Consider the following 26921-nt stretch of genomic DNA (forward strand, 5'->3'; position numbering starts at 1 on the left):
TGAGTCCTGCCATGAGTGCAGGGGCTGGACTAGGTGACCTCTCAAGGTCCCTTCCGGTTCTATGATTCCCTGTCTCATGGGGCTGTTGTGAAGCGTAATGTTTGGGGAAGTGCTTTGAGATCCTCAGGAGAAAGGACCGGCGTGTTCCACTCCTCAACTTCTTCTCTGTATTTCAGGAGCACGATCGTGGTTTGCCGTGAGACGCGCAGGAGCCGGCGGGCGATCTCTGTGAGCTGGGCCCCCATCCACTGGCAAAGAGTTTGTGTCGGCAGAGCAGCGACCTCGGTCACCTGGGAAGATGAGAAGCCGTATGGCCTGTTACCTCTTGGTCCTGTTGGCGGCCGCAACAACGGGCTACCCCTCTCGACGATCCGCCGTGGATTTGGACGCCACCCCAAGGATGACGATCGCCGATAACGGTAAAAAAGCTCGGTTTGACTCCTACCCCGGGAGTGGTAGGCCTTCTTGGGGCTTGCGGGGGGAACCTCCTCGGAGAGCCATCAGTCTGCCTTGCATGCTGTCTGGGGGCTGCTGCCGATTGCTACATGCCAGATCGGAGCTGTCAGCACGGCAGCATCTGCCTGGTCGATGACATCAGCATCTCCGCTTTCCCAGGCCGCCGTGGCACAAGGACATATGGCCGCAGCCGCTCGAGCATGGAGGCTCTTTGGTGAGGCCGCCTGTTCCTGGCTGCCTCTGCTCAGCCCCCAGCTGCTAGAGCTTCCCCGAGCAATTGCGTTAGACTGACCTTCCCTATGACATCCCCACCTGCTTCCTTCCCGGGGGCTTGAAGGGAGGATTTTGTCTTCTCTGCAGAGGGGCTGGCCTGGGGTCCACCCACCATCCCACGAAAACCCCAGTTCAGCTCATAAGGTGGAGCATGAACCTTGTCCTGGCCCCTCTGCCTAGGGGTGAATTCCGCCTGTGGTGAGCTGGAGGGTGGTCAGATAGGTTGTCGCAGGCCCACCATGGCATGGCTTTCTTGGCAGGACTGGTTTATCCAGCCTCCTGCATCATCTGCCCCCAGCCCGTGGACTGACTCCTGGTTGCAAGGTCGGAAAGGAGTGGGAGTCTTGCAGTTGTCTTGGATAGACAGAAGAAGGCTTGGCCTTTGCCCTGCGGGCTGGCTTGGTGACATCTCACCTGAGATGCTGCTAAATACTTCACGAGAATTTGGAAGTGAACCCTAGGCAAGAGTCTCTACCTTACAGGGATGATGCGAGGGCTGATTAATTAGCTAACATTTGCACAGCGTTAATTTAAAGGCTAATGGAGCAAGGAGAATTCAATTCTCATGGAAAAATAAAACCTTCAATTAACTGCAGCAATTTCTTTGCAACGCAAAAGGGTTGACTGAAATATCCCTGCAGAATGCTCAGGAGAAGCCGAGAGCTTGGTTAAAAGTTCATGCTTGAGATGAGTAGGAAGTGTCCCATGAGCACCATGTGGGCTAGCGGGTTTAGCTCAGGGCTCGGAGCCAAGAGGTTGGTCCCAGCTTTTTCACACATCTACCGCTGAGGGTGTAACTGCTTTGAAAACCAGAGAGATGTTTATAAACCCTTAGCCACGAAACAGTTCGGTGTCATTGTTCCATTTTACATAAGAACGGCACCACTGGGTCAGGCCAATAGTCCGTCTAGCCCAGTACATGAGAACAACCAGACTGGATCAGACCAAAGGTCCATCCAGCCCAGCACCCTGTCCTCCGACCGTGCCCAGTGCCAGGTGCCCCAGAGGGAACTAACAGAGTTGGCAATCATCACGGGATCTATCCCCCTTTGCCCATTCCCAGCTTCTGCAAACAGAGGCTAGGGACACCATCCCCACCCATTCTGGCTAATAGCCATTGATGGACCTATCCTCCATGAACTTAGCTCGTTCTTTTTTGAACCCAGTTATGGTTTTGGCCTCACAACATCCCCTGGCAAGGAGTTCCACAAGTTGACTGGACGTTGTGTGAAGAAATACTTCCTTTGTTTGTTTTAAACTTGTTGCCTATTAGTTTTATTGAGTGACCCCTGGTTCTTGTGTTATGTGAAGGGGTAAATAACATTTCCCCATACGCTTTCTCCACACCCGGTATGATTTTACAGACCTCTCTCACATCCCCCGTCAGTGGTCTCTTTTCCAAGCTGAAAAGTCACAGTCTCATTAATCTCTCCTAATATAGAAGCTGTTCCATCCCCCTTATCATTTTTGTTGCCCTTCTCTGTACTTTTTCCAATTCTCACATACCTTTCTTGAAAGGGGGTGACCAGATCTGCACACAGTATTCAGGATGTGGGTGTACCATGGATTTATATAGTGGCAATTTGATATTTTTCTGTTTTATTATCTATCCCTTTTCTAATGGTTCCCGACATTCTGGTCACTTTTTCAAGGGCCGCTGCACATTGAGTGGATGTTTTCAGAGAACTCTCCACAATGACTCCAAGGTCTCTTTCTTGAGTGGTAACAGCTATTTTAGATCCCATCGTTTTATATGTGTAGTTGGGATTATGTTTTCCAACGTGCATTACTTTGCATTTATCAACATTGAATTTCATCTGCCATTTTGTTGCCCAGTTTTGTGAGTTCCTTTTGTAACTCTTCCCAGTCAACTTCGGACTTAACTATTTTGAGTAATTTTGTATTGTCTGCAAACTTTGCCACTTCACGGTTTACCGCTTGTTCCAGATCATTTATGAACATGGTGAACAGTGCTGGTCCCAGTAAAGGTCCCTGGCGGGCCTTGCTATTTACCTCTCTCCATTCTGAAAAGTGATCATTTATTCTTACTCTTTGTCTCCTGTCTTTTAACTAGTTACTGATCCATGAGAGGACCTTCCTTTTTATCCCATGACTGCTTACTTTGCTTAAAAGCCTTTGGTGAGGGACCTTGCCAAAAACTTTCTGAAAGTCCAAGTACACTATATCCATTGGATCCCCCTTGTCCACATGCTTGTCAACCCCCTCAAAGAATTCTAATGGATTGGTGAGGCGTAAGTTCCCTTTACAAAAGCCATGTTGGCTCTTCCCCAGCATATTGTGTTCATCTGTGTGTGTGAGAATTCTGTTCTTTATTATAGTTTCAACCAACTTGCCTGATACTGAAGTTAGGCTCACTGGCCTGTAGTGCCAGGATAGCCTCTGGAGCCTTTTTAAAAAATCAGTGTTATATTAAAAAGAACAGAGGACTTGTGGCATCTTAGAGACTAACAAATTTATTAGAGCATAAGCTTTCGTGGGCTACAGTTTACTTCATCGGATGCATAGAATGGAACATATAGTAAGAAGATATATATATATATACAGGTTTCAGAGTAGCGGCCGTGTTAGTCTGTATTCGCAAAAAGAAAAGGAGTACTTGTGGCACCTTAGAGACTAACCAATTTCTTTGAGCATAAGCTTTTGTGAGCTACAGCTCACTTCATCGGATGCATAAAGTGGAAAATACAGTGAGGAGATTTATATACACACAGAACATGAAACAATGGGTGTTACCATACACACTGTAAGGAGAGTGATCACTTAAGATGAGCTATTACCAGCAGAAGAGCGGGGGCGGGGGAGAAAACCTTTTGTAGTGATAATCAAGGTGGGCCATTTCCAGCAGTTAACAGGAACACCCCCCCACACACACACACACTGCTCCTCCAACATTCCTGTTAACTGCTGGAAATGGCCCACCTTGATTAAAACTACAAAAGGTTTTCTCTCCACCCACCCCCCCGCTCGTAATAGCTCATCTTAAGTGATCACTCTCCTTACAGTGTGTATGGTAACACCCATTTTTTCATGTTCTGTGTGTATATAAATCTCCCCACTGTATTTTCCACTGAATGCATCCGATGAAGTGAGCTGTAGCTCACGAAAGCTTATGCTCAAATAAATTGGTTAGTCTCTAAGGTTCCACAAGTCCTCCTTTTCTATATACATACAGAGAACATGAAAAGGTGGATAAGAGGCAAATTAATTAAGATGATTATCAGGAGGAGAAAAAAACTTTTGTAGTGCTAATCAAGATGGCCCATTTAGACAGTTGACAAGAAGGTGTGAGGATACTTAACACGGGGAAATAGATTCAATATGTGTAATGACCCAGCCACTCAAAGTCCCTATTCAAACCCAGGTTAATGGTATCTAGTTTGCATATTAATTCAAGCTCAGCAGTTTCTTGGTGGAGTCTGTTTTTGAAGCTTTTCTGTTGCAAAATTGCCACCCTTAAGTCTGTTACTGAGTGGCCAGAGAGGTTGAAGTGTTTTCCTACCGGTTTTTGAATGTTATGATTCCTGGTGTCAGATTTGTGTCCATTTATTCTTTTAAGCAGAGACTGTCCGGTTTGGTCAATGTACATGGCAGAGGGGCATTGCTGGCACATGATGGCAGATATCACATTGGTAGATGTGCAGGTGAACGAGCCCCTGATGGTGTGGCTAAAGTGATTAGGTCCTATGATGGTGTCACTTGAATAAATATGAGGACAGAGTTGGCATCGGGCTTTGTTGCAAGGATAGGTTCCTAGGTTAGTGTTTTTGTTGTGTGGTGTGTGGTTGCTGGTGAGTATTTGCTTCAGGTTGGGGGGCTGTCTGTAAGCGAGGACTGGTCTGTCTCCCAAGATCTGTGAGAGTGAGGGATCATTTTTCAGGATAGGTTGTGGATCTCTGATGATGCGCTGGAGAGGTTTTAGTTGGGGGCTGAAGGTGACGGCTAGTGGCGTTCTGTTATTTTCTTTGTTGGGCCTGTCGTGTAGTAGGCGACTTCTGGGTACTCTTCTGGCTCTGTCAATCTGTTTTTTCACTTCAGCAGGTGGGTACTGTAGTTTTAAGAATGCTTGATAGAGATCTTTTAGGTGTTTGTCTGAGGGATTGGAGCAAATGCAGTTGTATCTTAGAGCTTGGCTGTAGACAATGGATCGTGTGGTATGTCCTGGATGGAAGCTGGAGGCATGTAGGTAAGTATAGACGTCAGCAGGTTTCTGGTATAGGGTAGTGTTTATGTGACCATTGCTTATTAGCACTGTAGTGTCCAGGAAATAGGCCGCTTGTTGGTCGAGGCTGAAGTTGATGGTGGGATGGAAATTGTTGAAATGATGGTGGAATTCCTCAAGGGCTTCTTTTCCATGGGTCCAGACAATGAAGATGTCATCAATATAGCGCAAGTAGAGTAGGGCCATTAGGGGATGAGAGCTGAGGAAGCGTTGTTCTAAGTCAGCCATAAAAATGTTGGCACACTGTGGGGCCATGCGGGTACCCACAGCAGTGCGGCTGACTTGAAGGTATAAGTTGTCTCCAAATGTGAAATAGTTGTGGGTGAGGACAAAGTCATGAAGTTCAGCCACCAGGTTTGCCGTGACTTTGTTGGGGATAGTGTTCCTGACGGCTTGTTGTCCATCTTTGTGTGGAATGTTGGTGTAGAGGGCTTCTACATCCATAGTGGCCAGGATGGTGTTTTCAGGAAGATCACCGATGGATTGAAGTTTCCTCAGGAAGTCAGTGGTGTCTCGAAGGTAGCTAGGAGTGCTTGTAGCGTAGGGCCTGAGGAGGGAGTCTACATTGCCAGACAATCCTCCCAATTCCTGAGATGATGGGGTGTTCAGGATTTCCAGGTTTATGGATCTTGGGTAGCAAATAGAATACCCCTGCTTGGGGTTCTAGGCATGTGTCTATACAGATCTGTTCCTGTGCTTTTTCAGGGAGTTTCTTGAGCTGATGGTGTAATTTCTTTTGGTAACCCTCAGTGGGATCAGAGGATAATGGCCTGTAGAATGTGAATTTAGAGAGCTGCCGAGCAGCCTCTTGTTCATATTCCAACTTATTCATGATGACGACAGCACCTCCTTTGTCAGCCTTTGTGATTATGATGTCAGAGTTGTTCCTGAGGCTGTGGATGGCGTTGTGTTCAGCACGGCTGAGGTTATGGGGCAAGTGATGCTGCTTTTCCACAATTTCAGCCCGTGCACGTCGACGGAAACACTCTATGTAGAAGTCCAGTCTGTTGTTTCAACCTTCAGGAGGAGTCTAAATGGGCCATCTTGATTATCACTACAAAAGTTTTTTTTTCTCCTGCTGATAATAGCTCATCTTAATTAATTAGCCTCTTACTCCACCTTTTCATGTTCTCTGTGTGTATATATATATCTTCTTACTATGTGTTCCATTCTATGCATCCGATGAAGTGAGCTGTAGCTCACGAAAGCTCATGCTCAAATAAATTGGTTAGTCTCTAAGGTGCCACAAGTCCTCCTGTTCTTTTTGCAGATACAGACTAACACGGCGGCTACTCTGACACCAGGGTTACATTAGCTGCCCTCCAGTTACCTGATGCAGAGGCTGATTTAAGCAATAGGTTACATACCCCTGTTAGTAGTTCTGCAGTTTCATATTAGAGTTCCTTCCAACTTTGGGGGTGAATCCCATCTGGTCGGGGTGTCTTAAATTACATGGTAATTCCAGTTTGTTCCAAAATCTCCTCTGTTTGCACCTCAATCTGGGACAGTTGTTCCGATTTGTCACCAAAAAAGAAGGACTCAGGTACGGGTATCTCCCTCCTCTCCTCAGCCGTCAAGAACGATGCAGAGAATTCATTTAGCTTCTCTGTGACGGCCTTGTCTTCCCCGAGTGCTTTTTGGCACCCCGATTGTGCAGTGGGCCTAATGACTGTTTGGCAGACTTCTTGCTTCAGATGTACTTTAAAAAATCTGCTCTTAGTTGTGCTCGTTGCTCTTCTATTCTTTTTGGGCCTGCCTAATTATACTTTTACACTTGACTTGCCAGAGTTTAGGGTCCTTTCTGTTTTCCTCAGTAGGATTTTGACTTCCCGTTTTGAAAGGATGTCTTTTTGCCTCTTTTACTCTGTTTTGCTAGGGGGGCGGTTTTTTGGCCTTCTCACCGTTTTCTGTTTTTCTTCGGGGGAGCCTCTGTTATCGTGGTGTTTTAAAAGTTTCCAAAAATGTATTGATGGGGCACAGAGAGGGGAAAGGAGTAGCCCAAGATCACCCCCAAAAGCCTGAGCCACTACACACTAAAATCCATCACCTCTTCCTGCAGGAGGGGAAGTTGCGGGTTGGGGGAGGGCTCCCTTCTTGTGATGCTTTTTCGAAAAGAAAATCCGAATGCATTATTTTTAACAAGGCTTCAGCCAAAGTGGGCTGGGCCCCGCCCTCCAGGAGCGCATGGTGTGCTAGATGATGACAGGGCGCGAGAACATGCAGGGGTGAAGAATAATTTCTGTGCACGCTCAGTGGGTATCAGTGGAGCTTTTGAGCAGAGCCTGGACAAGCTCCCTCCCCCTTTGATGATCTGTGCACTTTGCCTGCCTGGGTTGAGCTGCTGCTGGGACACCTGGCGCGATTCGGGGGGATAACTCTTACTGCTCCACGCAGAAGAGTCCTTCCTGGCCAAAGCCCAGGACATCCAGGAGAGCTGACGAAAAGCCCATGCACCCCAAAGAGCAAGAAATCCTGGGGTTACCTGCAGTCCTATCTTTGAAAAGAAATCCTAGGAAATGAAATGCCAAAAACTTTGCTAAGATGGCCCTGGTAGGGTTGCCGGGTGACCGGTTTTCGACCGGAAAGCCTGGTCAAAAAGGGGACCTGACAATGTCCGGTCAGATCTACTGACCGGGCACCCAAAGTCTGCTTACTTTGGCCCCGTTGCGCACGCTAGCAGTGTGACTTTGTTCCTCCACCAGCCAAGGGCACGTCTACGCTGCGGTTCCCAGCCCGGGCAGACAGACTTGCACCGGCTCCGCTCTGCTCAAAATAGCCGGGGCACCGTTGAAGCAGGGGGGCCGGCTCAGGCTAGCTACCCAAGCTCAGGCTGATTGGAACTTGGGTGGCCATCCCAAGCCGCAGCCCGTGCCGCAACATCCACGCTGCTGGTTTTGAGCATGCTGGCTTGGGCCGAGCGCGTGCGAGGAATTGTGGCCCCCATAGACGCCCTGAGCTGACAGGCCTGTGTCCCTTGCACCTGGCAGTCGAGGCTCATGCTTCGACGCGTGGAATCAGCTGGCGACATCGTTAAAAGTGGTGGCCCAAGGTCGCCTGTGTGTTGTTTCTTTCCAGCTAGCTGGGCTTTAGCATGTTCCTCACTCATCTAGCCTGCTGATTTGATTGCAAACCCGCCCCCCCTGAGGTTCAGGGAGCTGGGCTGCTGTAGGAACCATAATGCTTTCCCGGGCTGCCGCTTAACTCTGCAGCCGTGATGTTGCGTGCCCTGGATTGCCCAGCGTGGGTTTGCAAAGGAAGATGCAGCTACAGACCTAGCAGAGCAGGAAGGCCCGGGGCGGGAGGAGAGAAACGAGCTGGTTTGCCTTTTCACTTGATGATGACTCTCAGCTTGTGTGGGATCCGTCTGACGGGTCCCAGATGAGGAAGTTAAGTGGCTGTGGCTGGTGTCTGAATGATGGGCTCTAGCAGCTGGGCGAGCGTCCCACCATGGCACGGAGACAGTGCGGGCATGTTGCACACATTAAGAGAGATTGGCAATTAATAGTGTTTGAATGGCGCTCTGGAGGCTTTTCAAATAAGCCCAACACACCAGGTGATTAAAATCCACTTAGCGTGGACCTGTCCACCCAGCAGAGCCCGTATTGTGCTTTCATGATCTGGGTGCAAGCTTGCAGCCATGGGCAGTGCTTGGGATTCGCCATGGCTCTTTGGAGCTTTGGCGGGTGTTCCTGCCTGTGTGTGTTGTGTTCACAGGTATTGTTGGGCAGTATAGCCTAGTGGGGAGGGCACTGGGACTCAAGAGACCTGAGTACTATTCCTGGCTCTGCCATTGGCCTGTGGAGTAATTGCGGGCAAGTCACTGTACCTCTCTGTGCCTCAGTTTCCCCATCTGTAAAATGGGGATAATGCCCCCAACCTCCTTTGTAAAGCGCTTTGAGATCTGACGAGAGACAGCTCTATAAGAGCTAGGAATTCTTCTTATTAGACAGTCACCTCCATCGCCTAGGCTTGGAGCAGACAGGCGGGTGTGGGCATGAATTAGCGAGCGGATTCTGGGGCGTTCGCCTCACGTCTGAAAGATTGTTCCAAGCGTCCCCACTCTGTTTGGATTGTTTGTCTCTGTACGTGGCTCTCAATCCACCCCACCCTCCCAGTGAGGTTTGGGAAACCGGAACATACTTGTTTTCCTTCGCTGAGTCAGACTGTCTTAGGGTGACCAGGTGTCCCGATTTTATAGGGATGGCCCAGATATTCTGGGCTTTTTCTTATATAGGTGCCTATTACCCCACCCCATCCCGATTTTTCTCACTTTCTATCCGGTCACCCTAAGCTGTCTAGAGATCTCTGTACCTGCCACAACCCCGAGCAATTGACAAAATAAGGACGTTTCCTTCCCAGGGAAGTGCGTGGGGGTGCGTGTGTTTTGGGGTCACTTTTTATTGGAATAGCATCTAGAGGCCCCACTGGAGTGTAAAGACCAGAACCCGGATATTCCAGGAGCCCCTTTGCCAGTTGGCTGTAAGACAAGGGGAGGGGATGTGACTTGTCCGCTCAGGATCACCCAGCAGGTCAGTAGCAAAGCTGGGACTGGAATTCAGGTCTGGGTCCAGTGACCTAGCCACTAGGCTACGCTGCCTCTCGCTGCACTAGCTCGGCTCTTCAGTTTTCGGCTGTATTTGGCACTCCATGAAATGCAGAACCGGTGGGAGTGGCTGGAGCTAATCCTAGCGCAAGCTGGCCATTTGTCGCTCTGGCCAAGCACCGCCGGCGTGATCAGCAGCCCGCCCTGCGATTCCAGGCCTGTTGAACACGGCCCGTGCCGCCCGCTGCCGTTCGCCCGTTTCGTTTGAAAGGGCTTTGCCCTGGGCCAGCGTGTCACGGCGCAGGTGACTGCTCTCCCCCCGCAAGGGATGGGAGCAGATAGCTGCGTGGAATCTCTTTCCTCCGAGGTCACTGTGTCCCCAGAATGTCACGTCTTAGTGTGAAGCATTTAGCACGTCTCTGGGTTTCCCCAGACCGCTGTGAGTCAGGGGACAAAGGGCTCTGGCTGCACACAGGAGCCACGCGGGGTGGGGGAGGAAGGTGGTGGTTTGTTCCCGCACCATGAGACGGTGCTCCTAGATCTTCCTGTCCCGGCCATTCGCGGCCTCCCCTGCACGCTCTAAGCAGCAGTGAAACAGAGCCGGGGGACAACCTCCAGTAACTCTGGCACGGGGGGTGCTGTGCACCGACACCCCGTCTCGCTGCACCAGCCGGTGCTGCACACTCCAGCAGGGGTCCCTGTGTCCCTTCCTCTTTTGAAGGCTTTTTTGCGCGTGTGACCTGCAGGCTAGAGACAAGACATTAACTTCTAAAATAAAGGCCTGGCTTGGTGAACCACTGAGGACGGAGCCAGTCCAGGCCCTAGACATATGAATGCACACGACGTACGTGTGTGTGTGTGTGTGTGTGACTCCTCCCATACACCCCCGGTGTGCGCCTGGCATGCACGCAGTGGGGGGAGAGAGACCACGGGAGGTGCTAAGATATTCTTCACACTTCGACAGAACAGCGTCTTAAGATGCAAATCTGCAAACCCCGGGTGTGTGTCCCTGTGTCAATCTGAGGCCTGTGAATAGCGGTGCTTGTACAGAACACTTACGTGCAGAATATAAACAGTTGGAGATCACACGTTCCCGGGAACCTGCTTGTGTTGGGGTGTTTTGAGCTCCCTGGCTCTGCCCTCTCCTGACAGTTGCAGGGGCCACACCGAGAGGGGAACAGTGCAGGGCAGGGCTGAAGCCACCTCATCTTACCTGATTTGGTTCCATCCCTGGTGATCTTTGGAATCCTAGACCCACTCCCCGAATCGGAGCACAAAAGTGAAATGGCTCCACACTGGCTTGGTGGCGTTTCATGGTGGGCAGCTTTGTACCAGGGCGGCTCCTTACGCCCTTACTGGGGCCTGGCTAGAAGTTGGAATAGCCCATAACTGTGGATTTGTGAGTTCATGGCCTCTTGGCCACCCAGGCATGTTCAGACCCTGTGGAATCCACAGAATCTCTCTTGAAACAGAAGTTCTGGGGATCAGGGACGTGGTCACTGGGGAGGAGAGAAATCCAGACCCGTATTGGTCCCTGTCTGGGGTTTTTCTCCATAGTGCGTGTGGAGTGAGTGCTTCTTTCCCTGCCCTCTGGGTGCGGGGAGCCCGAGATCTGGGCAGAGGGGATGGCTCCTGAAGGAGCTGGGTGGTCAGGAGGAGCATGGGGGCCATTCCAGGAGTATTGTGGGTGCAGCCCACGGCACAGCGAGATGCACCGTGCATCACTGGGTCTCGCCCTGAATTACCACAATGGCGGGCTCGTGGCCTGGATCAGAGAGGAGTTAAATTCCATCCGAACGAGGGAGCTGAGCCTGCTCTCTAGGCTTGGGCACGGTGTAACGAGGGCCTTGAAACAATAACGGGGTCCCGAGTCATCTTGGCGTGTTTCCTCTCGTCTCACAACTCTGTCTTTTGGAGCTAGGGCTTCTCTCCTCCATCTTGTTTGTTCTTCTAAGGTTCCCCGGGAATCCACCTCTTCTGCCAGGAGGGATCCCCCGGGGCTAGTCAGATCTCCCAAGGAGCTGTGTGATGAGCGCATGGTGCCCACACCTGCCCTCCAGGATCTCCCCGCCGAGGTGAGTAGCTCCAGGTGGCTTCCCACCTCGCTCCCAGCTAGGAGCAGGAAGGCATGACGGCCCGGGGACAGCTGGGCTCCCAGCAGGGAGCTATGCAGAGCTGAGTCCTGGCTCTCAGCCCCCCGCACCCAACCCCTCTTCTGTGGGTGGAAGCGCTCCTGGTGAGGACAGAAGGGTAGTGTGGACATCAGCCACCAAAATAATTACTGCAGCGGCTGTTAATCGACCTAACAAAGCTTGAATTAAGCTTGTAGTGTAGACGTGCTCTGTGAAGCATAAGGAGTTGCACGGGTTGCAAGAGACCATTCAGAGTGAAGTGGGCGGTTAACCCTCCTGCTGCCCCGGGACAAAGGAGAGTTAGTGTGATTCAGATTGTTGTGATGAGCTGGTAAACCAGCGTCACAACTGAGTCCATGGCTTTTGGGGCCTGGCAGTTATGAATTTACGGGCTGGTCTACCCTAGAAAATTCCATCGACCCAGCCACGGTGCTCAGGGGTGTGAAAATCCATACCCTGAGCAAAGCAGTTAAGCAGACCTAATTCCCAGCGCGGACAGCACTAGGTCGACACAAGAATTCTTCCGTCATTCTGGCTCTCTCCTCTCGGGGAGGTGGATTGCCCAGGCTGCTGGGAGACCTTCCCCGAAACCCCGTTGGCGTAGGGAGCGTCTACACTAAGCACCGCAGCTGGGCCGCTGTCGCGTTTGAAGTGTGGATGAGGCCTGAGCCCCCCGGCTGGTCTTTTGAAGGTGCTGCCCAGGTTTCCTTTGAGGAGGAGGATGGAGAGATTGGGGAGAGAGTGTGAAAAGTTACAGTCGCCCTCTTTCAGGTAAAAAACAGTCTATGTGTTTCTTGACGGTCAGGGGCCGCTGCACCCCACCCCCCTTCCTGCCTCCCTGAAGGTCTTGCCCCACTTCCTCCCTCTGAGGACAGCTCCATCTTGTAGCAACCAGCTTTCGACCCAGCTCTTCAGAGCTGCCCCTCGATGCTCACCAGCATCATCTGAAGCCCCTGTGCTGAGGGCTGAACGTGAGGGTCTCTAAAAACAGCCCCTTGCAGCACCACAGCTCCCCACCTGGGCTGGCCCCCGTCACCTCTGCTCGCTAGAGCTGCTGAAAGGGCTCGTTTCAGGCGGGAAGCCCAAGGGGAGGTTTGCAGCTGCAGCCGGAGGGGAAGAGGCTTTCCAGCCCTGTGTTTGGCCAGGAGTCCCCCTGTGACGCATCTAAATGTGTTAAAAAGCCATGACCCCATCAGGCAGCCTCCCCTGGGGATCAGGAAATACTGGTCTAGACTGAAGATCTGGACGCTGTGGCTTATGCTGCAGATGTGACCCTCTTTATGGAATGTATCCTGTGTTAAATGCAGAGGGGGTCGATTCATAAATTCTGGTCCGGGAGACTCTGGGATAAATTCAGAGTAAATTCATTGAAGTCCGAATTGAGCGATGCTGCGGGAAATTTGTAACAGATCAGAATGTGGGTTGGGGGGGGCCCTGCGTGTGCCTCAGGCACTGGAAATATAGCTGCCCTAGCACGGATTCAGGGAAGAGGGAGCGAGAGAATGCACCATTTGAGGAATAATAATCCTGGACTTCCCTGTAGGGTAGGTCTATACGTGCTTCTCTGCCGTGGGCCCCACAGCTGTTTTTGACTTTTGCCATGGAGTTCAGCTGTGCTGGGCAGAAGGATGGGTGGAAAGCAGGGCCCTTTCTATGGACGAGGGACCAGCGCAATCTGAGGTTCTGTAAACAAGAGGCATTGGACCTGCAAGGGATAGCTAGATGGCCAGCAAGGTAGAGGTGGGACAAAGATGGGTCTTATTGACTAGTGACAGTGAAGTGGTTGAGATGAACTTCTATGCCCCAAAAAGTAGCAGGTGGGCCGGTGCGGAATGGGTACCAAGTACCAGGTGGGCTGTTGCGGAATGGGTACCAAGTACCAGGTGGGCTGGTGCAGAATGGGTACTGATCCAAGTACCCAGGTGGGCCGGTGCAGAATGGCTGACCTCCCCAGCAGGGTAAGGTGGAGTATGTGACCCACAACTTCCTTTCTCATTGATTCTTGAATCCGTGTGCTGAAGCGTTAGCTTCCTGCCGTGCCGACTTGGGATGCAGTTGACTGCAGGTGCAAACAGAGGCCCATTTTGGAACAAATGGATGCTTCAGGTGTGGAGCACAATTCTGGATTTTTTCCCAGCTGGTTTCTTGCTGTCGTAGCGCCCAGTTCAATCTGACACACTGCTGTGTTTGGAGGGGGCCTTTCCGAACCTCTGCAGGGAAATACATTTTAAAACTCCCTGACGGAAGATCATTTTCCAATTATTCTACAATCTTCCTGCGGCCAGGTGGAAGCTGTGAGACAGCAAGAGGGGCGCAGGGCGGGTTTGCTTTTAGGCCTACAATGTTTTGGAGTGGTTCCGTCTAACTTTCCCAGGCCTGTTAAATTGCCTCTCGCACTGTAGGCTGCATCCCTGTAAGGTGAGCAGAGGGAAGGAAGGGTAAAGCTAATCTCTGACTCTTGGGGCTCCAATATACATGTGCCACAATTGTGGCAAACAGGAAAGCTTTCAGCTCTTCTTGCAGTGAGCTTAGCTGCCTGAAATACGGCAGCTCAGCAGTGCCCTGGGTTATCAAAGTTAGAGGGGGCTTAATGGGCTGCCTAGGCTTTCGGAGATTTCCTTTGGACTCAAACAGCTGCCAGAATTAGCCACTCTCTGAAGCAGCTGAGTGCAGTTCTGGTCGTCCCATCTTGACAAAGATATATTACAATAGGAAAAGATGCAGAGAAGGGCAACAAAAATGATCAGGGGGATGGAACAGCTTCTGTATGAGGAAAGTTTTGAAAGACTGGGACTGTTCACCTTGGAAAAGAGACGACGAAGGGGGGATATGATAGAGGTCTATACAGTCATGACAGGTGTGGAGGAAGTGAATAGGGAAGTGTTATTTACCTCTTCACATACCACAAGAACCAGGGGTCACCCAGTGAATAGGCAACAGGGTTTAAAACAAACAGTACTTTTTCACACAACGCACAGTCAACCTGTGGAACTCATTGCCAGGGGATGTTATGAAGGCCTAAAATGTAACTGGGTTCAAAAAAGAATTAGAAAGTTCATGGAGGCTAGATCGGTCAATGGCTATTAGCCACGATGGTCAGGGGTGTAACCCTGTGCTCTGGGTGTTCCTAAACCTCTGACTTCCAGATGCTGGGACAGAATGACAGGGAATGGATCACTTGATAATTGCCCGGTTCTGGTCATTCCTTCTGAAGCGTCTGGCATTGGCCACCATTGGAAGGCAGGATACTGGGCTAGACAGATGATTGGTCTGACCCAGGATGGCTGTTCTTATGAAGATTATAGGGACCGTGGGCCCGATCCCGCTGGTGGACCTCATCCCAGATCCATTGCAGCTGGGCCCTCTTCACCAGCTGTGGTGTCTGAGCCCCTTGGGCAGTGACTTGAGGATGTAGGTGACCACATCCCAAGTCACAAGGAGCCTGAATTTTTCCCCCAGAGGTTCTGAGCACCCTCCAGGGGAAAATCTGGTTTCAGAGGCCAGTGTTGAACTCAGATCTCAGGTAGCCTGGGGAATAGTCTCTCCCAAGGGAGTAGGGGATGTGCCATCTACGGGGATACTTATCCGGAGAGTGGAGGAGAATGCTGCTGGTCTCTGTACCACACCCTGGGACCTCCCAGATGTAGCTCCTCCTTCCTTTGGATGCAGTACGGGAGCCCCGTAGGAGCTGGGCCCACTGCTGTGTGCTCTGGGCAGGGGGATAATTGCTGTGGACCTGTCTCCTCCTGCCAGTGCTCCTGGAGCACGGGTGGGAGTGCTGGGGGCAGGCGCATGGGCGCGCTGTGTCGCTGTAGTCCGCACCGCTGCATCTCTCCCAGGCGGGTAAGGCGGGAGTGCTGGGAAGGTGGTCCGGGGTCCCGAATAGAGCCCTCTCTGTCAAAGAGCTGCAGAAGGAAGCTGGGGTGTGTCCTGTCTGTGCCGGGGATGCTGAATCAGGAGCGGGGACTGCTGGAGGAAAAGCAAGCACCGAGCCCTGCAGAGTCCGGGTGACGGGGAGCCCGGATCTGGGCAGCGGCCCGGTGAATGAAGGTGGCAAAGCAAGCTGGGCTGGAATCGGCGTGCCCACTGGGCTCTGATGTGGGGTGATCGGAAGGAGCGTGAAGTCCAGCAAGGGGCTCAGAATAGACTGACCGTTCAGGGCACTGACTCTGCATGTCCCCGCGCCACGGCCGTTCTCTGCCTTCTGCAGGGCGGGCACAGTGGGAAAGGGAACTTAGCACTTTGATAAAAGCCTGGCTCCGCTTCAACCCTTGCGTTGCCCTGAAATCCCACCCCCCGGCTGCTGCCTCTGTGCCACGGACGCCGCAGGTGGGTCCTCTGCCGCTGGGCCTGGCTGGGAAGGGCATGGAGGACGCCGGTCCCTGGAGTTCTACACGCACAGCCCAGGTGACCGACTCTCTCGCGCCTCGGGGAAGAAGCTGATGGGGGCAGGGAGAAACTGCTTTCCACTCGCGTCCGCCTCCCCTCCATGAGCTCCAGGTGCACTCTGGGGCCTTCTGGCTCACTCCTGTCACTGCCAGAGCCCGGCTGGGTGTGCCGTGGCCGACCACTGCTCGCATGGGCCCCTGCCGAGACGTGAACCGGCCGCTGTCAGGCCTCGGCCCCGTTCCTCCACAGAAGAATTCAGGATTCCGTGGAGTAAACCGGCTTCTCCCTCTCCCTGGCTGGAGCGAGCCGAAGCAGGGCTTGGCGCAGGGCCACCACGCAGCCCCGCTGTGGCGGTCTGTCCTGCATCTGTGGCTTGCGGGACCAGCGAAGCCGCCTGCGATGTATGTTTTGGGGCCCCTGCGCCGTCGTGGAAGTGTGTCACCCAGCGCTGCAGCCCATCTGCCACGTCACCCCCAAGTGCATTGCAGCCCTCATCTGGCCAGGCCAGCTCTGCCCCTCCTCGAGCTCCGTGCTGCCCCTCCTCCCCCCAAGCATTGCTTCGCCCGATGCTTCTCCCTCTCTGAGGACCGGCGTCTTCCCGACGCGTCGCCCGTCGCTAAGGCCTGACTCTGGCAGAGCCCCTTAGTGTAGATGAACCGTAAGGCAGCTGCTGGCACAGCTGCCCCACCTCCCCGAACCCGATGTCAGGCCGCTGTTAGAAGTGCTCTTCTGCCGGCATAGTTACGTCTCCATTGGGAATTTTGCCAGCAGTTATGGCGGTTCGGGGTGTCATTTTTTCACACCCCTGGCCAGCAGAGCTATGCCAGCCTAACTCTGTAGCACACACCCGGCCTCAGGTGTGTGACCAGCTGCCAGCTGTCCTGTGCAGGGAGGAGCGCTGCTCGGCTGTTTTCCAGGACAATAACACTCGAAGTCCCCGTTAACCCTTTGGAGGAAGGCTCAGCAAACCTGTGGGCTGGGCCGGGCCAGCTGTGTCTCTTGCCCTTGCAGTGATGAGCTTATTGCCCGCCGAGAAGGGGAGCGAGCGTCCCTTGGGGTTGGGACATTGCTGTGTGTTTTACGCCGGGTCAGTCGCTTTCGGGGGGGATCCAAGAGCTCACTCTAAAAACAGAAATGCTCCTCTGGCTCTGTGCGAGCGTGGTGGTGAGCCCAGGCCGGGATCCACTCACAGCAGCCTGGGCTTCCCTTCCTCTAAAGTGACTGTGAAGGGCACTATCATCCAGCCCACCTGTGTACTGGGAGTGCAACACAGCCCTCTCTTCCTCTGATCAGCTGAGCTCTCTCCTCTGCTCCGTCGGGTCGCTGCAGCAGGGCAGAGAGGGGGAAGAGGTGGAACGAGGACCCAGGGAGAGCTCCTGCCTGTGGAATCTGTGCTAAGGGAGCCAGCTTCTCTGCTCCATCGGGGCGGCACCATCGTTTGACTCCATCAGCAACTGCGTAAAAATCCTTATCAAGGCCACATGCACAATCAGACCGTGCCTGGGTCCTGCACGCAGCCGTTCCCGAGACCTGGTTTCACTGCAGAAAGCAAAACTGGGTCAAGCTGGAAGCTGCTGGGGAAAACCGTCCTTGCAGATTCCTCCCTCTTCTCCATTGCTGGAGTGAAAACCTGCTCCTCTGCCCTCCCTTGGGACAGGTACAGCACAGACCCCCCCACCCCACCCCCAGCAAGCTTTCTTCCCTCCCCCATGTTCTGGCACTGTGCTTTACCCCGCCCCAGGGCCCAGTCTGCTGCCAGTAAGGGGGGACGGTAGGCTCCAGGCCTTCTTAGCCAGGGCCTCTCTGTGGATCAGTCATGATGGAGCCTTTTGTGCTATGGTCACCCAACCCCCTGGAACCATCATCAACCGGTTTTATCCCCGGGCCACAGAGCATGGCCAACCTGGGGCGGACCCCAGCATCCAAGCTAAGGGCTCCATTGTCCAGCTCTGGTCTCTGGACCCACTGGGTGTGTTATCAGCAGGCAGACAGGTCCCAGGGATGACAGCTCCTTCCTGGGGCGACTGCCTTGGTACCAGGCCAATGGGGCTGTTAAAAGGCTCACTCAAATCTGCCAGCAGAGACCATCATCCACATCGGTGGAGCTGACTGGGGCTCTGTAGCTCCGGGCCTCATTAGATCCTGATTAAGCAAGGCACCGTGTGGAATCTCTGGATCTTTCAGCCTCCTGCTTGTTTGCCTTCTGCTAGTTTTATTTCTCTTGCGCCCTAGACGCCGATCAGACCAAGATTGCTTCTCCGCTTTTAGGAAACACCCAGATCTGCCAGTCAGTGTCGGCTGCTGCTCTGAGCAAAGGATTGGGGAGGAAGCAGAATTTGAATCCTGGCTGTGCCGTTGCCTGTCCATGGAGACTCCGGCCCAGCCCTCTGCATAGGTGTTGAGTGAATGCGCCAGCCTATCACCTGACCTGCATTCCCATCCCTCTACCATGGGCCAACCCCCATTGGGCCAAATGTTGCTCCTGGTTACACTGGTGCAAACCCGCAGTCTTCCCCAGAGGTTGGATTTGGCCCTGTCTGGCCAGCCGCAGCACATAGGAGTAGCTCATTTCTCCCACCGTTCCTGCGTTGTCGTCCACACCGCCCCCCAGGGCTGCCCTTTCTTCCAGGTGCTGAGGGGGAGATCAGCTGCCAGCTGGTTTAGGGGAGGCTTGGGTCCGGAACATGCTTGTGACCCCCTTAAGACTTCTGTAAGGCATTTGACTTGGTACCACCTGACACGGTGATTAAAAAAATAGAAAGCTATCAAATTAACATGGCCCATGTTAAGTGGATTAACGGCTGGCTAGCTGAGAGGTCTCAAAAGGGAATGGTAAATGGGGCAGCGGCACCCAACGGGGGTGTTTCCAGGAGGGTCCTGTTCTTGGCCCTCCATTATTTAACATTTGTATTAATGACCTGGAAGGAAACATGAAATCATCACTGGTAACGTTCGCAGATGACACAAGAATTGTGGGGGTCTGTGTAGAATGAAGCGCACAGGTCACTGATGGAGTGATCTGGATCCCTTGGTAAACTGGGCACAAGCAACCAATGTGTTTTAATATGGCTAAATGTAAATGTATCCGTCTGGGAAGGAAGAATGCCACCGTGCTTACAGGACGGGTGAGGCTAGCTTGGGAAGCAGCAACTTGTAGATTTGGAGGTTGAGGTAGAGAATCAGGGGACCCTGAGGTCTCAGCGCAGTGCTGTGGCCAGACATCCGTAAACAGGGGACTGTCCAGTAGGAGCAGAGAGGTTATGTTCCCTCTGGATTTGGCCCTGGTGCGACCGCTGCCGGGATCCTGTGTCCAGGTCTGGTGCCCACCGTTCAAGAAGGATGTCGATGAATTGGAGCGGGGTCAGAGAAAAGCCACAAGACTGATTGATTAAAGGGTTAGAAAACTTGCCTTGTAGCAAGGTGATCCATCTATTTTAGTTTAACAAAGAAAAGCTTAAGGGGTGACTTGATCACAGTCTGCAAATATCTGCATGGGGAATAAATCTTGAATAACGGGCTGCTCAGTCTAGCAGACAAACATCTAACACCATCCGATGGCTGGAAGCTGAAGCTAGACAAATTCAGACTAGAAATAAGGTGTCAGTGTTTAATAGTCAGTCATTAACCATTGGAGCAATTTACCAAGAGCCGGAGTGGATTCTCCATGGCTGGCAATTTTAAAATAAGGCTGGCTGGTTGTAGAACATAAGAGTTTCTAAGAGATCTGCCCTAGGGATTATTCTGGGGCAGGTCTCTGGCCTGTGCGAGACAGGAGGTCAGACAAGATGATCACACTGGTCCCCTCTGGCCTTGGGAGCTGTGAGTCTGTTCCAGCAGTGCCGTGGCAGGGGGAGGAGGGGTGGAGGCTGCCGTTGGGGTGGCCCATGGCCAGATGAGCCCGTGGCTTTGGTTCTGTACACGCTCTGGCTGCTAGGGTGATGGCAGGCTGGCTCCATTGCCTCGGTAGCCCTTACCATCTGCATGGCTCTCTTCCACCTCGCTGCCCTGCCCCTGGTCCCCATCTGGTGCTGCGGGGAGGAGAGGGGGAGCCTCGGGCGCAAGCCACACGGCTTCCTGCAGTGCAGGAGTCTCCGTCAGCTGCCCGTGCTGGCTCTCACGCAGCAACCCTGCAGTATCCAGTCGTAACCCTACAGCCTGATAACAGGCGTAGCTTGTCTCGGTCCTTAGCAGGGGTCTCAGCACATCCCAGGGCACCATATGAACCAGAGGGGCTGCAATGCCGCTGCGGGGCAAGCGGTGGAGCACAGAAAGGGGGCGTGGTCGGGTTTATGTGGCTCTGGGATATCACCCGGGCTGAGCTCCACCCCAGACCTGTACTTCCCCGCAGGCAGCACCTGCCCATCCTGCCCTGTCCGCTCCCCTCCCTCCACATCCATCTTCCCAGCTCCCAAGGCTGGGGGAGGCAGGGAGCTGGTGAGTAGAAGGTGAAAAGCTTCAAGGAAACTCGGAGGATCTCACAGAGATCGAAACCTGGGCCCCAGGCAGCTGGCGCCCCAGCAAAGGGATGGCCGCTGGGGGATTTATGATGCGAGCGATTTCTGCTCTCCACGCCCACGTGCAAACGGCATCTCTCCTCCGGTTCCCAGGCCTTTGTGTCAGTGTGTGTATCCTGCTGTCCCAACCCAGAATCTTACACTGCAGGGCCCCGGGCAGGGAAGACAGAATCAGTGAGCAGAGGGGGCTCGTCCAGCTCTGATTCCTTGGAGCAGAGTGGGCCGTGGGACTGAATTAACACAAATCAGATGGGTGTCGCGGCTTGGGCGCGGGGTGAGGCGAGGGACCCGCAGGTGGGAGTTCCGGGCTCCAGCCTTCCCATAGGCTTGGGCCCCCTTAGCTTGGGGAGGGCAGTGAGCTGAAAAGTCGGCATCCTCCCCAAGGGCCCTTCCCCCTCTTCCCCCCCCGGCTCCTGTGACTAGCCAGGGAAGATTTGCATGGTCCCAGCCTCCAGGCAAATCCAGCCAACCCAACCCAGGCCGTGAGCGCAGGAAGCACGTGGGAAGCGCGAGCAAGGCCAGGTCTCAATCCGGAGCAGCCCTATGCTGCCAGCAGCTGGTGTCCTTCCATCATGCTGGAGCCTGGGTGGGGTCGGGCTGGCTGGGGACGCTCTGCGTTAGAAGAGAATAATCACTCCAGGTGAACACGGTAATGTGACAGTTCCTAAGTGTAAGCGGGGGAACAGTCCTGTTATTGTGGGGAACTTTCCTGGCTTCTGCACTACCCCGGTGAAGTGGGCTAGCGAAAGGATCTGAGTCCTCGCTTCCACTTCCTTTACCCAGTGGCCTCCCTGCCCTTGAGGACTCCCCTTCCACTCTCCTGTCTGGCAGAGTCCTCGTAACCCCAACAAGGCTGGGCCCAGGATTCCTGGGGGGCTCGACCCCCAACCCTGCTGTGGTCACCTAGGACAGGGTTAGGGTGTCCCCGCTCCGGGGTATTCTCTCTGCACTGGGCACTTCTCTGACCCACTGACCATTACATACAAGTTAAAGCAAATGCAAGTTATTTAATCAACAATTAATTTTAAAAAGAATAAGGGAAAATGGGAAAGGTTAAAGGAAACACATCACCCCGCTCTGTGGCAGGGAACATCACAAACAGTGTCTCTGGAACGTCAGGGCAGTTCACAGTCTGTTCCTTGTAAGCCCCAGGCCTCCTGCTCAGGCCCTGGCCGTGCTGCAGGGATGCTGCGGGTTGGACACTTGCTCTGGTGGTGGCCACACGCTCTCAGGCTCTAGGTGGCAGAACCCTTCTTCCCAGTGTCGCCCCCGTCCTGTCAGGGTTACCAATCCCCCTCCGAGTCTGGCCTGCAGCCTCCTGGCTGAGGCATCTCCCTGTGCTGGGCCCACTGCCCAGGGTCCCCTCTCGCTCTCCCCAGCTGCTCACCGCACCCAGCTCCGGACTGCTCCAGCCCCAGCTCCATCACTCTGTCTCTGCACGGCTGCTGCTCTGCCTCCAGCTCCCTGGGCTGCTGCTCTGGCCCCTCTGGCTCTGGTTGCTGCAGCTCTGCTCCCGGGACAGGTCTGCTCTGCAGGCTGCTTCTGTGACTCTGCTCCCAGCACTGACCTGCTTCCTGGGCTGCTTTTCTGGCCCCTCTGGCTCTGGTTGCTGCAGCTCTGCTCCCGGGACAGGTCTGCTCTGCAGGCTGCTTCTGTGACTCTGCTCCCAGCACTGACCTGCTTCCTGGGCTGCTTTTCTGGTCCCTCTGGCTCTGGTTGCTGCAGCTCTGCTCCCAGGACAGGGTCTGCTCTCTCTGGGCTGTGCCTCTGGCTTTGGGGCTGCAGCTGTGCTCCCAGGACAGGGTCTGCTCTCTCTGGGCTGCTGGATCTGGCCCAGCTCAGCTCCCCAGCTCAGCTCAGGCCCCTGCTTTCTCCTTAGCTCAGCCCCACTCTGTCTGACCCAGCCAATTCCAGCTCAGATGGAGGACGGGACCTCCCTGGCCTCCTGACTCCCTGAATAGCCTGCTCACCCTGTCATTCAGGCTGACCTGGAGCATTGGCCTCTCCCATTGTTCCTGGGGACTGTCAGTCTCAGGGTCCTGATTCCCTAGCGACCCTTCCCCCTTGTAGTACTGGGAGTTAGCCAACCAAAACACCCCACTGACTGTTAGTAAGGGGTCAACAGTCCCCTTACATAAGGCATAGGTAGCAGGCCCTCCTGCCCTGTTCCTCTGGCCGTACTCTGGCAGAACTCCCGGTGCTTTACCTGGGAGGCTGCCGGAGAGGAGAGCTCTGGCTTTGGGCCGTTGTCACGACCCACTGGGTGGGAAGCTACGTAGAACGGGGTTCCCTCCCCAGTCATTCCCTCAGAGCAGAAGCACACTCCGGAGCGCCTTGGCAAGGCAATCAAAGGACGCCCCAAAAAGGAGGGCAAGTGGCTGCCAGCCCTCCCCGCCACGTGGCCTTTTGGATCTCTTCCCTGGGCCACACAAGCCTGACGGTCTCAGATCCGGGCAGGAACGGTCAGCCGCCGGCTCTCCAGGGAAGCAGCGGTTGCCGGGGTGCCATGGCTTTTGCACTGTCTAGCGCTCCAGGGACCTTTAGGGAGAGCATGCCGTTGCCTGGCGCCGCGTGAGGTCACTGACTCCGAAAACCAGCGGGGAACGCGCATGCGGCGACTGCTGGCAAGTGCCTGATTTCCCACGTCGCAGCAGATGGCAGCCGGGGTCCTGTCGGTGGGGAAGTCACCTGGTTAATTGCAGCTCTTGGCCTCAGTTGCCTTCCCTCCCCACGGCCGGAGCCTAGAAAGTCGTGTTTGTTTCCTGGCCGCTTTGGAGAGTCGCTCTGCAAGGCAGGTACCTGCCATCTGTTCCCACTCCCCTCAGCCAGGGTTCCAGCAGCCTGGAGGCCAAGATCAGATGGTTTGTGCTTTGCTCGGGCTGGGGGGGATCCTTTATTTACTCTGCACAGGCCTGTTTGTTTGTAAAAGTCTAACGATGCAAATACCTTGCCTGTCTGAATTCCAGGTCGTTTGGGCAGGCGGTCGTGCACCTCAGTTGTATGCACCGTCACAGTGATGGCGTGTGCAGTCAGAAAGGCCAGTCATTTAGTGGACTGGAAGCTCTTTGGGGAAGGGACTGTGTCTACCTCATTGTATGTACAGCATCGTGCACAGTGGGCCCCCAATCCTGAGTGGGGCCGCTGGGCAGGACTGTACAAGCAATATTACATGTGCAAAAGAATAATACCTGGTGTTTCTAGCAGTCTTCAGCAGCAGATCTCAACATGCTTTACAAAGGAGGGCGGTATTATTATCCCGATTTTACAGATGGGGAAACTGAGGCAAGGTCACCCAGCAGCCCAGTGACAGAGCTGGGAGTAGAATTTAGGTCTCCTGAATCCCACTCCAGTGCGTTATCCACTAGGCCATGCTGCATCCAATTGTGTGCCTGAACTTTGTGAAGAACTGGCCAATAGCAAAGATCTCAAACCCCCTCACAGCCATTGCTGGCTTTTCATGTAGGATGGAGATGGACGGATGGACAGACACACACTCACTCACTCTCTCTGTCTCGCATTATCTGCATTGTGCCAAGAAAACTGATGCACAGAGAGGTTAAGTGACCTGTCTAAAGTCACACAGTGATTCCGAGGCAGCGCTGGGGACAGATCCTTGTTCCTCGCTCTGCTGTTTATTTAGTGCGTTGTTATTAGGGAGCAGGACCTTGTGGTGCTAGGCGCTGTATATACACACCCTGAAAAGACAGCCCCCGAGCTTACAAGAGATGTGACGTGCTCTAACCACTCCACCGTGCTCGAACAACCAGCTCTTGAGTGTTCCTGCCGAGCAGGGAACGGGGAGAGGATATGCTGGCCATCTCTTTGCTCCTTCTCCCTGGCACCCGTTGAATCCAGCCCTGATGCCACCTTCCTCAACCCGTCCCTTTCCCCTGCTGGGCGGGTTTGAGTTGTTGCGGGCCAGCTGCCAGGCTCTTGCTTTGTGAGAGCTGATGAATTGCTGCCAGGTGGCCAAACTCCCTAGCCCCACCCTCTCTCCGTCCAAGTGAAATTGGGGTGAACTAGCTGCTTCTATCGGTTGTCTAATGTCAGTGCTTTGGAGAGTGAATCCTGGGAGCCCAGCTCTCGGCCCTGGTTGGCTGGTTACATTCATGGGTGTGGGGCTGGAGCCCAGAGTGCCCCACACTAGCCTCACCCGTTCTGTTTCACGAATAACTTTAGTTTCTGCAGCGCCCTCCAGCCCAAGGATCCCAACGTGGTTTCCAAACTTCAACTGATCTGCAGGGCCCGCTTCCACCGGCCTCCGAAATGCAGCCACCTCTGGGGCGAAACCTCGCAGCTATCTAATGGCCCCGCGCAACGGTACATAACAGTTCCATCCTCTGCTAGTCCTGGACTGCTTCCTTGAGGCCAGACAAGATGATTTAATTGTCCCTTCTGGCCTGAAAAGCTGACACAGGAATTCCACCTCCCTGGCTCTTTTCCTGCACTTTCAGTTGGATGTGGAAATGTGGCAGAGAGAAATCTGCTCTATGGCCGATGACCAGCCTGTTAAGACCTCAGTTTTGTGCCTCCTCTGGAGGCCCCTTCGCGTCGCTGACTCAGTGCTGGGTCAGAGGGAAGCGTTTTTCCTCCTTGCAGTCCGCAGTGGCACTTCTGCGCCAGCTAGGTGACCCTCGGAGGTTTCCCCCTCCTGGGATCCCAGCACCAAGGGCGGAGTCCCTGGGCCAGGTTACAATCTCTCCCTCCCCGTTGCTGGGGGATGGATCCCTCGCAGAGCGGAGCTGGCTGCCTCACAGCCATTTGGGGATCGCCTTTGGAGCCGTGAGGGGCGTCGTGCCAGCCACGAGCTCCTCTCCCTTGAGCTTTGGCCTTCAATAACACCTGGCGTGCCTGAGAGCTGCGTGGGTGGTCTGAGCGGTGTCCGTCCACACCTGAGTCCCTGCTGTCAGCTCTGGCTCTCGATATCTCCTGTCTCGAGCGCAGCCTCCCAGAGGGGAACCTGGGGTACGGAGAGAGGCAGCGATGTGCTGACGTCTGCTCAGCGGCGGAGCCAAGAATCAAACCCCGGTGGCCTGATTCCCCCGCCAGTGCCTTAGCCGCGGGCCTGGGCCTTGGGGGCAGGCTCAGCAGAGGGGCCAAGGGCCCTGACACAGGCTGGAGTGAAGCCCAGCGCCGCGCTGAGCCGTCTCAGGGAAAAGCTGCTTCACTTCTCCCACCCAGCCGGCGACCACAGTCGGCCACTCGGCCTCCAAAGTACCCCTGGGGGAAAGATGCGGGCAGCCGATGATGCCGCTTGTGCAAACGTGGGTCCAGTGGGGACTATGTGGGCCACTGCATAGGCCCTGACTTTATTTTTCCCAGTGGGTCTCCACCCACAGAGTTGGTGCCTATGGGCCAATGGATAAGGCACCAGATTGCAAGCTTGGATTCTGCTCCCAGCTCTGCTGCAGGCCAGGGCGACCCTGTGCACGGGAGTGAAAGCTGCATTCCCTGTTCTGTACTAAGCTTTGAGCTCTAAAGGCTGCAAAGAGCTCTGGGAGGGCTCAGGGTTGAGTGGTGCGTGTATGTGACTGCGATGGGCCCATTGCACCTGCTCTCCAGAGAGTTATGAGCCAGCCAGCGGGGGCAGCAAGGTCCCCCATGCTTCCTGCACCTAAACGGGCTTCGATCTCCTAGCACCGGGCTGGCTCGGCCCGCCGGGCTGGGGCCTGAAAGGATCTCTCAGCGGCGCAAATCGGGGTGGGGGGTGAAGCCACAGACAGACTGTGCCATTGTGGGGAGCTCATCTCCTGAGCTGCTTCACCCTTCAGCACCTCCAAAGCCCAGCTGGCAGGAGCCCCCGCCTGGGGCTTTTGGTTAGTTACCTTCTTTCTGCAGGCCCCTCAGGATTGGGCCCAGACGCTGTTCCCGCGCAATGGCTCCTCGGCGGCCTGTGTGAAATTAGAGTCAGGAAGCACCCCGCCCTCCCCCTCACTGTTGGGCTCAATTGTGCCCCAGGTGAGCAGCCGCAGCAGGGGGACGATGAGCTGGGTGGGCCACAGAGGCTGAGTCCCTCTTTTCCCCTAGCAACTTACTAAACCCTTGGAAAGCTCCCTCTGTCGTGGAACTGGGCCCCGGGAGCACCTCGTCCTTTGTCCCTCCCGTTTCGAATTGCAGCTCCTGTGCGCGTTAGACCCAGGAACAAGACACAAACCTCAGACAGCTGCCTCTGGGCACCTGTAGGGAGACTGCACTGCTGCTTTAAGGAGTGGGTGCAAAGGTTTGGCTCTTTTCCCTACAGCCGCAGTCAGGTTTCCGTGCATCTTCCTTTTGTGCCTGGCTCTATAACTCCTAGACAACACTATTCCTTGATGAATTCCAGCCGGACTCTGTACACAGCCCTCAGCCGGGCTCTCCAGGGATGTGTTTTCTTC

At 54.2% G+C, this 26921-nt stretch overlaps 1 protein-coding gene across 1 annotated transcript in view; it reads left to right on the forward strand.

Moving 5' to 3' along the window:
- The first annotated feature begins 222 nt into the window (after positions 1–222).
- SEMA4G (semaphorin 4G) overlaps positions 223–26921 on the forward strand; it is a 56063-nt gene continuing 29364 nt past the window's right edge. Inside the window, exon 1 of the mRNA XM_077822019.1 lies at positions 223–419. Within this exon, the coding sequence (XP_077678145.1) occupies positions 299–419 (121 nt within the window). The 5' untranslated portion in view covers positions 223–298. The remainder of the gene's footprint in view (positions 420–26921) is intronic.

The sequence above is a fragment of the Eretmochelys imbricata genome, chromosome 7 (genome assembly GCF_965152235.1).
Source record: "Eretmochelys imbricata isolate rEreImb1 chromosome 7, rEreImb1.hap1, whole genome shotgun sequence".
NCBI classification, from domain to species: Eukaryota; Metazoa; Chordata; order Testudines; family Cheloniidae; genus Eretmochelys; species Eretmochelys imbricata.